Here is a 12473-nt window from a genome sequence, read left to right as displayed (position 1 = left end):
GACATCATTGCGAATTTGAAAAAAAAATTACACTTAAGGCTTGTCGCCCTATGAGGGGGCGACCGGGGGGTATTTTTGAAATATTTCGAAACGGACATATATATTTTTGAAATTTTTATTTTTAAAAAATATAAAAAAGAAAAAACCGCTTTGTTTCTCACCTGACTTGAGGCCGGAGCCTGACTGGCCCATAACAATTGGCCCACGAAGCTCTCTTAAAGCCCAATCAAGATTAGCACGTAGTACTCCCTTCTATTGGGCCATTTTATGGACCGGCATGTTAAATTCGAGCTCACAAAGATATATATATGGTTCCAATATGATTTTAGTGAAATTCGTTTTTTAAACGATTTTAGCGAAGTTTGATTTTCTTTTTGATCAATGAATAGCTGCTGGATTAGTTTTTTGTATGTAAGAGAGGGTGAGTAATTTGCTGAAGATATTCTTATAATAGCTTTTTATCTTTTTATGTTGCAATCGGAGCTAATGAGCGCATAAAAGCTACTCCCTTCATTCCTAATTATAGATCATTTTAACTTTTATCTAGGTACATAGCCAAGCTATTTAACATAAAAAGACCAAAATAGCCTGTAGTAACCAACTACTAATTTGCTGGAGTCTATTCACGTCTAGCAATACGCATGCAATAAATAAAACCCCTCTCATGCATCTCCAATAATACTCGGATCATCATGATTGAAGTATTGAACAGCAGAAACCCAAGTCTAACCCAGATCTTACGGAACTTGACATGCTCTTAGTGCAAATCAGTGAACAAACTTGCCAAATGCAGCATCAGCCAATCAGTCCAGAGAACAGAAGAATGGAGCATATGCTGAAGCGGTGAAGCCAGAGGAATTGTGTCACAGATCCAATTCAGACCCCTGTAAGGTTTTTCTACCCTCTTGTTTTGAGGTTAACATCAATACAGTTCTTCGAAACGAGCATAGCGCGTGTATACCAGCAAAAAATTATGAACAAGACAGCACAAACTAACAAACAAAGTGTGTACATATGCATGTATAATGAAACTATACTATCAGTCACCTCTACTATCTGATCACACACTGAAGTCTAAAAGAGCTCTTATACACACAAAAGAATCAATAGATTCAAAACACAGCTTTTGACCTTCATGGTTTCCTTGCAAGATACAAGAAACATTTGGTGCATCTTTGGTCAAGGGCGACCATGCAACCAGCCACTCGATAGCACTGTGACCCATAATATTTCCTAGCTTCTGATATAGAACACACAACAATGATGTAGATAGCACATCAGTTTTTCCCAGTTGTGACTCCAACTACAACGTTGCTCACCTGTGTAAAGTGATAAAACGAAGTAAATCAGACCAAAGTTCGACCAGAATGGGAGAAGATGCAACTCAGTAAATCGAGGTAAAAAGGAGCTTACTAGTTTTCCCTTATCATCTACTGTCATAGGGTTCTCAACAACAACAGTTACATTCTGGGGCTGAGATTTAGGCTGCAAGATGAAAACTCGTAAATCACTCACACATCAAGAACGATTTGTTGAACCATTAAATTTTATTGATGTGGGCTTACAGCAGAAGTAGATGAGGTACTATATGAAGATCCATTTGATGCTGGCCTTGCAGACGGTGTGGGTGCCACCGTATTTACCTGAGGTTCAGAACAATGTTATTCAAAATCAGAAAATAGATAACAATCAATTGCACTTGCATTGTAAGAATGCACGGAATGATATCATACTCCAGTGGTAGTGATATGATTGCATATGGCACATTTTACTGAATGTGCTCCATATGGATACATCAAAGTTGTCTGGCAGTGGCCGCAGTTAACATGAGCTATATTATTCACTGCACAACATAGAAAAGGGATAATTTCACAAATGGATGAATATTAAAAAGTAGCTAAGCACAAAGCTTAGAGTGAGAAGAAGAATAGAAAAGGAATCAGCAGTACCTGGTCTAACAAGATTGACTGTATTGCAACATGAACACCTTACGGTGTCTGCACTTCGAGTATACATCAGCAAAGTTCGACAACCACCACATATAAGCTGAGCCATCTCTAGTCCTGCATTACAAATTTAAATTTCTATAAGCACATCAAAAGTGTATCAAGCACTATAAAATGTTTTATGAACCTTGGGCACGCTTCATGCAAAAAAGGCGAAGGGAGGGAGGGAACACAGAAGGTAAAACATTGACAGTGTGGATTTGCCTCATTTAAAAAATGAATAGTGAGCAGAGGCAAGCGCAGATGCAATTTTCCAACAAAAGGAGACAGAAGGGGAGGGTACAGAATTGTAACTTGCTAAGATAGAGCATTTCACAAAAACTGCAACGGATTAGCTTCTAATGTTCAAAATGCAGGTGCTGTAGCTTTTCAATTACCACATTCTACAAAAAACATGTGTAGAAATATGCTGATGAAAGCAATCAAAGCTGGCAGAACAAGTGACCGACTGTGATTATTTTTCCGATGAATGGACATATTGACTCAACAAATTGATTCAGTGATGGTATTGGGGAAAATAAAGGAAGACGGCAAAAGAGGTGTGACAGGCGGAACACTATGGATGGAACATGCTCGTAAGAATGACAGAGACCCACAAAGCAAGTTTAGTGAGAACCTCTGAAGGTGAATAAGAGGAAAATTCTGAGTTCTGTTTGTGCTTCTATGCTAAGAAACAATCATCATTCATGAATAAAAATATATTAAACTAAATGACCACATATAGAGTTATACCAAATGAGTTGTACCAGCATCCTAGAAATATGGGGCATCATGCAGTGCCCACGAGTTATACAGGGCAGACAGATATGGGAGAAGCGTCATTACCCTAAAAAATGGATTTATCCCCTTTTTTATTTAAGATACACCTTCCCTGTTTTTCATCCAGAAGGCCAAAGCCAAAGATAACAAAGCGCAAACTAACAAGATTAGCATGAATAACACTGGAATGCTCCCGATTCAAGCACGAGAAGCATACAGCAAAACTTGGTATGAGCAAGCTTTAAGTAACAATCGATTCTCCCAGCCATAATAAAGTTGACTGTGACATGTAAATTATTGTCCAATCCGTTCATGTGTGTTGCTAAACAGATTCTCTCACAGCATCTACCAGACACCGTGAAACCCCGCATGGCTGCATCTCACTTTGAAAACATTACCGCGCTATAATGTGGGAGTTCAGCACTAGGTTCTCCTCCACCGCCTAGCTGTTTCACGCTGCCAGAGCACGATTGCCTGTAGAGGCGACGGCCGCCGCCGCCGCCGCCTCCCAAGCTCAGACGAGAAAGGAAAGCAAGCACCCAGCACGTACCTGGTGGCGGCACGGTGGTGACGGCCTGGCACACCGCGCAGCAGACGCTGGGCGCCCCCCGCGGGTAGAGCAGAACGGTCCGGCACGCGTGGCACACGATCTGGCTCTGCATACCTGCTGGAACAGGAGAGGAATGCCCGAGTGAGCAGCCGGTTCCGGGAGAGATCGAAACCGCGAAACAAGCAACCCGACCACCGTACGACCCGAGCTACGGCCGCCCGCCCGCCCGGGACCCCCCGCGCTGAATTCGAACGGGGGCGACAGCGAGATCGGTCAGCCGATGGATCGATCAGCCAACCAACCAACGCGTACCCACCGCCAATCCAAACGATCCCACCATTAACCGGGGAACCACCGCGGACGGATCCGAGCCTCCGAGGTCGATCGAGACCGGGCCCAGCATGAGCGGACGAGGAGGTCGGCGAGGCGACTCACCGGCGTTTTTGACCGCCCGCCCGTCTCCGCCTCGGGGAAGTGGTCGGCGCGGGAGGGGCAGACGGACGCGGACGCGGGCGCGGCGTCGCTCGTCCCTCCTCTCCCCGGCGAAGCGAGGGGGGAGTCGGTTCCGGATTGGATTTGTCTGGGGCAGGGACGATGGCGCCGTGCCCGTGCGTTTCAGACTTTTTTTTGGCGCAGAAGACAGGGGAGCGCGGATTTCTTTTTACCCCCTTTTGCCGGCTTTTTAATTACCACGAGCCGCGACGCGGCGTTGTAGTTGTACACACGCGGTCACGCGGGCGTCGGGTCGGGGCGCCTCTTCGTTTCCTTTTCCTCCGGGGCGGGGCGGGGGTTGCTAGATTTAGCAAGGAAAGTCAATAAACAATCACCCACTGACCCACACGCGCCTCTTTGAATTCTCAGCTCGTGTTTTTTTTTTTACTTTACCCACCTGTTTCCAGACGGTCGGACCCAAAGTTTCCAGCGTCGATTCCGCGGGGCCAAACCTTCCGCGTGTTTTAAATTTTAAAATCCGATTATCTTAACATTATTTGATTTTTTTTATTTCGAGGGAAAAAATAAGATGATATACACCGAATTATGCGATATAAACGATTAAACTTTTTTTTAACGAGGAATATAAACGATTAAACTAACACGATCTTTCATACAAAGTCCTCTAGAATTTACTCGCAAAAAGAGTCTCTCTAGTATTCTACGTAATCACTGACGGTGGTTCTAGAATAAGATGGACAAAACGTCTAAGACCTCTTCTCTTGTCTAATCCGTCTGTATAGCTGACGCATAGTATCATCGTTGACATTTTTAGTTTACTCAGTCCTAGCCTTAAGAAGCAAGTAAGGGAAATTGCCAGACTGGCCTTTCCCTTTTATTATTCAACGAAAAATACGTTAGCGCCCCCCCAGAAGAAAAAATGGAAACGCCGAGAGAAAAAAGAGGCTCCTGCTGACACCAAACGGTATAGTAGAAGCAACCAAGATATCAACAGTAAAAAAATCGTAATAATGTGCGCCTGCAAATTTATGGCATTAAATCCCTTCAACACGTTTGAACAAAAAAAACTCTGTTAGGATGTTGTTCAAATCTGAATTATTTTCTACGGCTTATATCCCCAAACCATCCTATAAAAAGTGCCGAAAACCTGCAAGTTAGTTACCCAACTTCTTGTGTGCAGTTTACAGGAGCATACCAGAGCATGTCTTTTGCAGTGCCGAGTGCACTATAATTCTTAAACATATTGGGGATCTCAATTGAGGATTAGAGTTGGAGGATATTCAAGCGGACAAGTAAACACACTGTTTTCAAAGATGAAAGACTATAGCTATTTTTCCGATGCATGTATAAAGGCAGCCGGATAATAATGTAAGTATCAGATTAATGGGTATCTGATGGATCGAAACATAATTATCTTTTACCCTTTTACCTTTCAAATCATAATCTCTTCCAACCTCATTACTTGTTCTTCTTTCATCTCGAAGGCGATTGAAACTCATTCTAGGTGTCCCGACGATTATAGAACAACCTAAGATGCACACTTGTCTTGACGGAGTCCGTCCCAAAAGATTGTTCGTTAGGTTTTCGCCAACCAGAGGACGGTAAAAGGAGCTCCTTCCATGTGTTGTGCGTTCAATGCTCTAAGTATATTACGCGACATGTTTTTGTGCCTACACCTTCTATGTTGCCTAGATATCCAAGGGCTTGTTGACTTTTTTCGAACCATGGGTTCCTAATCATAGCTGTCTATTCATTTTGTTTGTATAATATAATAAATTTAAGAAAAACTAGTTAAAGTATACAATTATGCAGGTAGTATCTATCAATGGATGAAGCTGGGCCGGCCCAGCGCTTAGGGCCTCTTCACAGGCTGATTGGACTTGCTCAGCTGGGCCTCTTTGCTACAGTATTATACAGTGTAGAGAAAATGGGCTACGGCCCTAGGCCTTCCTCCGCCCCTGGTAATATGTATATATGCAAAAATTCGGTGCACTAACTATAGTTATAGTTTATGAACAAATCATTCGTTTTACTGACTGCACATGAAAAAAAATGTAATAAGTAATAAAAGTGTGTTCCCAATAGATCATCATGACCCTGCAAATGGAGAGGGGTTATGGATGTAGTATCGCTCGTTCTATTGTGAAAATTTTTCACCATATAATATATGTAGTAATGTTATATGGAAGATCGAATTATTCCCGAAGCATGACAGATTCGAGTTTTTGAGCGTGGATGGAAACAATAGCGAATTAGCGACAGCAGGTGACCTAGGTAGTCACGTCCATGAAATAACATCCACGATCGCATATCGATCCCATCATCCGACCGTCGCACGAATCTCGAGGCTCGGCGTTCGGCGTTCGGCCACCACTATCTTCGCTTCCCCTTGTGAAACGTTGCTTCTTCGGTCGGCTGTTCATTTCTTTCCACTCTTCCCGCTGACACACCAGGGCGCTCGCCGCCGCCCCGCGCCGCGCATGCCAATGGCCGCCGCCGCCGCCGCTTTCTCCTCATCCCGTATCTCTCCCTCTATCTCAACCCGTATCCGCCGGAGACGCCCCGCGCCGCGCGCCTCCGCAGGCGGCGTCACGGCGCGCGCCCGGCGGCTGCGCTGCGACTTCGTCGCCGGCGGAGGGAACGGAGCTCTCTCCGGAGAGGACGACCCTCGCCTCATCGACCGAGTAAGAGTCTCTCTCTCTCTCTCTCCGCCTACTCCGCTGCTGCTCCACTTGCCCTTCGTCTCTTCCTCTTTCCTCTCGGTGGCATTTGGTCGAACATGTGAGGCGCGGCCCGCGAGAACGCTCCGTGTCGTGTTCCGCGCTGACGCGTCTCGGAGCGCGGTGCTGCTGCGGGGGGAAGAAAGTAAAGGCTGGCGACAATGTTCGCTGCGGTGGATTGGTTTGCCGTTGTGTCGAGCATATCGTGTACGAAGTGGCACTGCGCTTACTGAACTTCTGTTGCTGGTTCTTGTGTCGTGTGCTGTCATTACGAACAAGAGGCATCGGATAAACCATGCGTCTGACGATTATATCAAATGAAATGCATCCGATGGATTAACAAGCTTGACCCTGTATATGTATGAGCTCACCGTACATGGGGAATAGAGGCATAGAGCAGCATGTCTAGGTTTGGGTAAGATAGAGATATAGACTGGGTTATATTTGATTTTATTATGGGACGAGTCCCTCAATGGATACACCACATTGGAGTAGAAGAAGCTAAGTTATATTTGATTTTATTATGGGACGAGTCCCTCAATGGATACACCACATTGGAGTAGAAGAAGCTAAGCTAAGTCCACATCAACACTGTGAACCAGTTTTTTGAGTTTGTTCTGCCACTGTATACTCAAAGTAGATAAAATCATTTACTGTAATATTGCCACTCAGCAGTCAGGACCCATAGACCTGCTGGAGCTGTGATGACATAATGTGAATCAAGTGAGACGCTGCAACCCATAGGTTTTGGTTTGATTTGGAACTATAGTATTTTCATCATTGATGAGGCAACTCTATGCTGCAATCCACATTTAGTTAAAAAAAAGTTCAAACAGTACTTGCAGTCAGATATACTGTGTTCTCCATTGATGTCCTATGGTTTGGATGTTTGTCCTGCTTTCCTTGAGTACAGATGTTTTAGAGAGCATCATTTATTTTATCTATCTTGAATCGTGAAGGCATTTAGGCATCTCATTCAACTTGACCTTTTTTTTAACGGATGACTTTTTTGCGTGAAATACTATTCTACCTTTTGAATGTGATGCATTACTCTTTTGCCTTGGTTTCTCATTAACATTGATTCATGATTTCATCTGCAGCAAAAAGCTCTTGATGCAGCCATGAGTGACATAAACAACTCTTTTGGAAAAGGAAGCGTTACAAGATTAGGCAGTGCCGGTGGTGCTTTTGTGTACGTCTCCAATTTCTTGAATCCTTCACTTAAAAGTTCTTTTTATATCTATACTGATTAATACTGTCACCATCCCAGTGAGACGTTTCCAAGTGGTTGTCTAACACTAGATTTTGCTCTGGGTGGTGGCCTTCCAAAAGGAAGAGTAGTGGAGGTATTTTTCTCATCCTATACTTTCTCCAATCTCAACTAACACCCACATGGTGTAGTTCATTCTTGCTTTGATCTAGGCATATCTGGGTCGCACCTGTGCGGATTTCTGCAAAAAGTTGTGATGTTACCTGTGTTTAGGGTTCCAACCTCCTGTCTTTAAATGATTTGATTTGTAAAAGTTTGCAGGTATATGGTCCAGAAAGCAGTGGAAAAACAACCCTAGCTCTGCATGCAATTGCTGAAGTACAGGTTTGTGTTTTGTGATATTACATTAATGAAAAATGTTTTATGATATATCATTAAACAATTATGACAATAAAAGATATTCAATATTCAATATGCAGAAGCTAGGAGGAAATGCCATGCTTGTCGATGCAGAGCATGCTTTTGACCCTGCTTATTCAAAAGCTCTTGGGGTAGATATTGAAAATCTGATTGTCTGCCAACCTGACAATGGAGAGATGGCACTAGAAAGTAATCATTTTGCACATATGGAGTTCAATACTTCTTTTTATCTAATATCCATCCTTCTACTTTAATATTACACTACAATTCTTACTCTTATTCATCCTCTGAGTCTTCTTCTCATATATACTCTTCATCTCGGTCCGATATTATTTCCTTAGGGTCCTATATCTACATTTTAACATGTGAGAATCTTGATGATATGGTTTGATAGTGAAATAATTTGTTGTTGCTAACTTTTTAAAAAATAAGCCCATGTTTAGTTGAGGTCTGTATGAACTTTTACCAGATCTCTGCAATGGGACTTTGTTTTGTCATTCTGAGATGAAACAGAACTGTAAGTTAGATTTGAAAACTACCAAAAAAAATACTGTACTCTGATATGCGCATATATCAGTAGAATATGTTCAGTGTTTCGGTCACCTGGTAGGCTGAGAGATTTATATGTTGGTATGTAGCTCTAAGAAATATGTGTGCAGCACATGCTTTTATATTCACAAATAATTTATTATTTCGTATCCCTGTTTGGATACAAAGTCTTTTTGGAGTTTTCGAAAAATAGTATGGTTTTGCAGAATACTCTGGTTTTGGAAAGCTAAGAGGTGTTTGGATGCAACAAATTCTGTAATTTTGAAAACTATGGTATTGCTAAAATTGTAGTCTTTTTGGAGTTTTACCAACTCCACTCGGGACTTCTTTCTTTTTTTTTCTCTAAACCTTGGATTTGTGCATCTCTGTTATATAAGACCACAGTTTTTGATACGATGAGTTTTCAGAACTACAACATCCAAATAGTATGTGTTGAAATTTTCAGGAATATCTATTTCTTCTCGAATGAAAAGGCAGTGCGTATTGGATTTTGAGAATTATAGGCCTCTATATGTTGTGTTCCTTTGTTTTGTTTGTGGATTTTTATGTCACTATGACTTTGTTGCTTCATTTGTTAACCTTGAAGGTCACTGTGGATCTGGATGTTTGTTTACATAAAAAATTGCTAATATATTCTTACTCTATGTCAGTTGCGGACCGTATGTGCAGATCTGGAGCAATAGATCTCATCTGTATTGATTCAGTGTCAGCGCTCACTCCACGGGCAGAAATTGAAGTATCCCTCCCTCCCTCTCCCATGTTTCTTTGTCTGGTTCTATATGAAATGTTGCATCAGTAATGTAATAAATATATTTTTTAGGGTGAGATAGGAATGCAGCAGATGGGTCTACAAGCTCGTCTGATGAGTCAAGCGTTGCGAAAGATGTCAGGCAATGCCTCAAAGGCTGGCTGTACTCTTATATTCTTGAATCAAATAAGATACAAGGTGTGATACTGATACAGTTGCATTGATTTTCGGCTAATCGCTTAATTCCGTTTTATTCTTTCATTTGATGAATTTGGTATTCAATAGATTGGAGTATTCTATGGCAATCCTGAAGTCACTAGTGGAGGGATAGCTTTGAAATTTTTTGCATCTGTTCGCCTTGAGATACGGCCCATTGGGAAGATAAAATCTGTGAGATCAATAATGTATATTTAATCTTTCCTGAAAGTTAATGTGGGAATGGTTCTTATGCTTGTTTTTCTTTTTAACAAGGCCAAGGGAGATGAAGACATTGGTGTGAAGGTTCGTGTCAGAGTGCAGAAAAGCAAAGTATGTGAAAACTATGTCCAGTTCTTGCTGTGTATTATCATTGACGCTAAGTAGGCATGATATTAACTTTTTTCCCTTTCTTTGCAAGGTCTCTAGGCCCTACAAGCAAGCTGAATTCGAAATCATTTTTGGGGAGGGTGTTAGTAAATTGGTAAGTTTGTAACTTTTGAGCTTTTTATCACTGTACCTTATGCTAAACGAAAGTGTTGGACAGGGGTGTGTTCTTGATTGTGCTGAGCTGATGGAAGTAGTTGCAAAGAAAGGTTCATGGTACAGCTACAAAGATGTAAGGTATGCCGGGAGCTTTAGAAAAGTTGAATCCTTGGATACATAAGATAGGGATAAAAAATATAGTTCTGATCGGAGCAATCTTTTTATGTCATTTGGTTTTGAAGGAAAAATTACTTAGATTTTCCTCCGTCCCATTTCAATGTGATTTCACATATTTAGTCTGCTATATGAGACCCTCGGAAAGACCTCCATGTCCTTTAGTAGTCCTTGTTTTCTTGCGACTTGTAATATAATAAGATAACATAAGATCTGAGTTTTCACATGGTACCTCACTGTGTGTAAATGTGTGTGGTGAACAGTGGCCAATGAGGATACTTTGTGGTGTGCTGCTTTAAGTTATATTCTACTGTGAAATTATCATCATTTATTTTGGTCAAAAGCAAATTATCTCACTGTATAGTTGTAGCTTTGATATGTGATGTCTTTGCTTAAAAATTATTCAGACTGGGCCAAGGCAGGGAAAAGGCACTACAGTATCTCCGAGAGAACCCAACCATCAGTGATGAGATAGAAAAGGTTTGCTGGATTATACCTGTTTTTTTTTTGCATGAATCTGCTACAATTGAAAAAAAAAAATTAATCCACAGTTTTCACTGATTTAGAATTTCGAACTGAAGGCTTCAACTATTGTTGGTCTGATGATATAGTAACTTCCAATCATATATATGTTATCTGTATGATTGCACTAAATGAAATTAATGTCTTGATAGGGCATGTATTTTGAATAGGACTTCTTAGCTCCAAAACTAGAACCAAACCCACTTTTATTGTTTCCTTGATGTCACTATAATTAGGTAATAGGGCAAATTAGTTAGTACATGGATAAATTACCTGATGAACAAGTAGTTTTCTTTCTAGAGTAATAGGGCGTGGGTCTTTGTCCAAATCCTATTCCTTAGACATGCTTGATGAACATGCAGGTGGTTAGAGCTATGATACCAGAAGGAACCAGACATATGAGCCTACTAGCTTTTGGGCAGTCATCATCAAGTGAAGACGAACAAGTGTATGATGAGCAATAGCCAATAGCAGTGCATGAGGTTCTGAAGATGAACAACCGTGAAGCCATCGGGCACCACAATTCTGGGCTTTTGTCCCTATGCGATGGCGGAAAAGACCAGAGGTGATCAAACAGCGTGCGGTGGTGCATGCACTGTTGTAGGGGAGTTTGGCTGATGAGTTGTGCCATCACTGAGAATGATATAACTCGTGGGGGCATTTAGTGTATGACGAAGGAACTGATATTTCAAATTAATGAAGCTAATTTCTATTTGCACATTGTCGCGGGCTTTCTTGGGTACCCACAGCCGGGTGGCGGAACGCACCCGTCTATTCCCAGAGAGGGAGTGCTCGGGAAGGTACTAGGCGATTGGCTGATCTTGTTCTGAGATAGGCACACAAGAACACACGATCTAGAGTGGTTCGGGCCGCCGGAGCGTAATACCCTACGTCCACTGGAAGAGGTTTTGATCTTTGTTGTGTATGAATCTATCCTCTGCCGGGTCTTAGCTCTCACCCAGCCTGAGTTTTTCTTCTAGCGGGCGCCCCCTTTTATAGACCAAGGGGGTGCGGATACATAGGACGTTGGGGCCCCGACAAGTGGGCCCAACGTGACTGTGCAGCATACTGCGCAGAGTAGTCAAATGGCTACAGTGGTTACGAATCTTTCCTCTGATACGCTTCCATGCCCTGCTAGCCCTCTGACGAAGGGTGGTCTTCTCTTGTCCTGTCAGCAAGGTGCCCGTTGGGGAACGTAGCTTGCGGTGTGACCTATTGAGGCTATTATGTAGGCGTCATAATGGGTGAAGCCGAGCCGTCGTATCCACCTGTTATAGCAGACTGACAGGCGCGGCGTGGGCGGCGCCAGCGGCGTGGGCGGCACCAGTAGCCCCACTATGCATCTTGGTAATACGCGATCAATAGTGTCCCCTGGTCAAAGAATCGCCTCAGCTTCTGCTACATCAATGTGGACGTCCTCCTACCGCAATGAATACAGCGGTAGGTGAACTTTAATATGGAGACCAAGCAGCTTTATATACGAGTTCTGCGCTTGCAGACACGTGGCGGCCCCGGACCACCCCGAGGCGGGGTGCCGATTCCTTCCCTTGGCGAGGGGTCCGGTTACTATACCGGGGGTCCGAGACCCCAAAGGGGGTCCGGGATTCCGCGGGGACCCGGACCTCCACGGGAGGTCCGGGGCCTCCGGCTGTTCGGGCTGAGCGTCTGCTTCTTCCGGAAC

The 12473-nt window shown here is 43.0% G+C and overlaps 2 protein-coding genes across 3 annotated transcripts; one reads left to right on the top strand and one right to left on the bottom strand.

The window, feature by feature from the left end:
* Positions 1-849: 849 nt before the first annotated feature.
* Positions 850-3961, bottom strand: LOC120650279 (protein LOL3-like). 2 transcript variants are annotated; one of them, XM_039927329.1, is made up of 7 exons: positions 3751-3961; positions 3316-3432; positions 1950-2063; positions 1734-1843; positions 1566-1643; positions 1414-1485; positions 850-1319 (listed from the first exon to the last, which is right to left on the bottom strand). In XM_039927329.1, the coding sequence occupies exons 2-7, from the start codon at positions 3425-3427 to the stop codon at positions 1278-1280; spliced, it is 528 nt and encodes a 175-aa protein (XP_039783263.1). In that variant the 5' UTR covers positions 3428-3432; positions 3751-3961; the 3' UTR covers positions 850-1277. The 2 variants fall into 2 exon arrangements, with proteins under 2 accessions (XP_039783263.1, XP_039783264.1); XM_039927330.1 differs by having other exon boundaries at positions 3316-3429; positions 3751-3942.
* Positions 3962-6186: 2225 nt separating this feature from the next.
* LOC120650278 (DNA repair protein recA homolog 1, chloroplastic-like) lies at positions 6187-11513 on the top strand. Its single transcript, XM_039927328.1, has 13 exons — positions 6187-6452; positions 7589-7680; positions 7759-7834; positions 8020-8082; positions 8178-8307; positions 9318-9403; positions 9488-9613; positions 9701-9805; positions 9887-9943; positions 10032-10094; positions 10158-10234; positions 10678-10750; positions 11155-11513. Exons 1-13 carry the CDS (start codon positions 6249-6251, stop codon positions 11254-11256), a joined length of 1254 nt encoding a protein of 417 aa, XP_039783262.1. The 5' UTR covers positions 6187-6248; the 3' UTR covers positions 11257-11513.
* The last annotated feature ends 960 nt before the right edge of the window (positions 11514-12473 follow it).

This window comes from Panicum virgatum, chromosome 9K, assembly GCF_016808335.1.
Source record: "Panicum virgatum strain AP13 chromosome 9K, P.virgatum_v5, whole genome shotgun sequence".
In the NCBI taxonomy this organism is placed as follows: Eukaryota; Viridiplantae; Streptophyta; class Magnoliopsida; order Poales; family Poaceae; genus Panicum; species Panicum virgatum.
The sequence above is the reverse complement of the archived record's forward strand: the minus strand, read 5'-3'. Positions and strand labels throughout refer to the sequence as shown.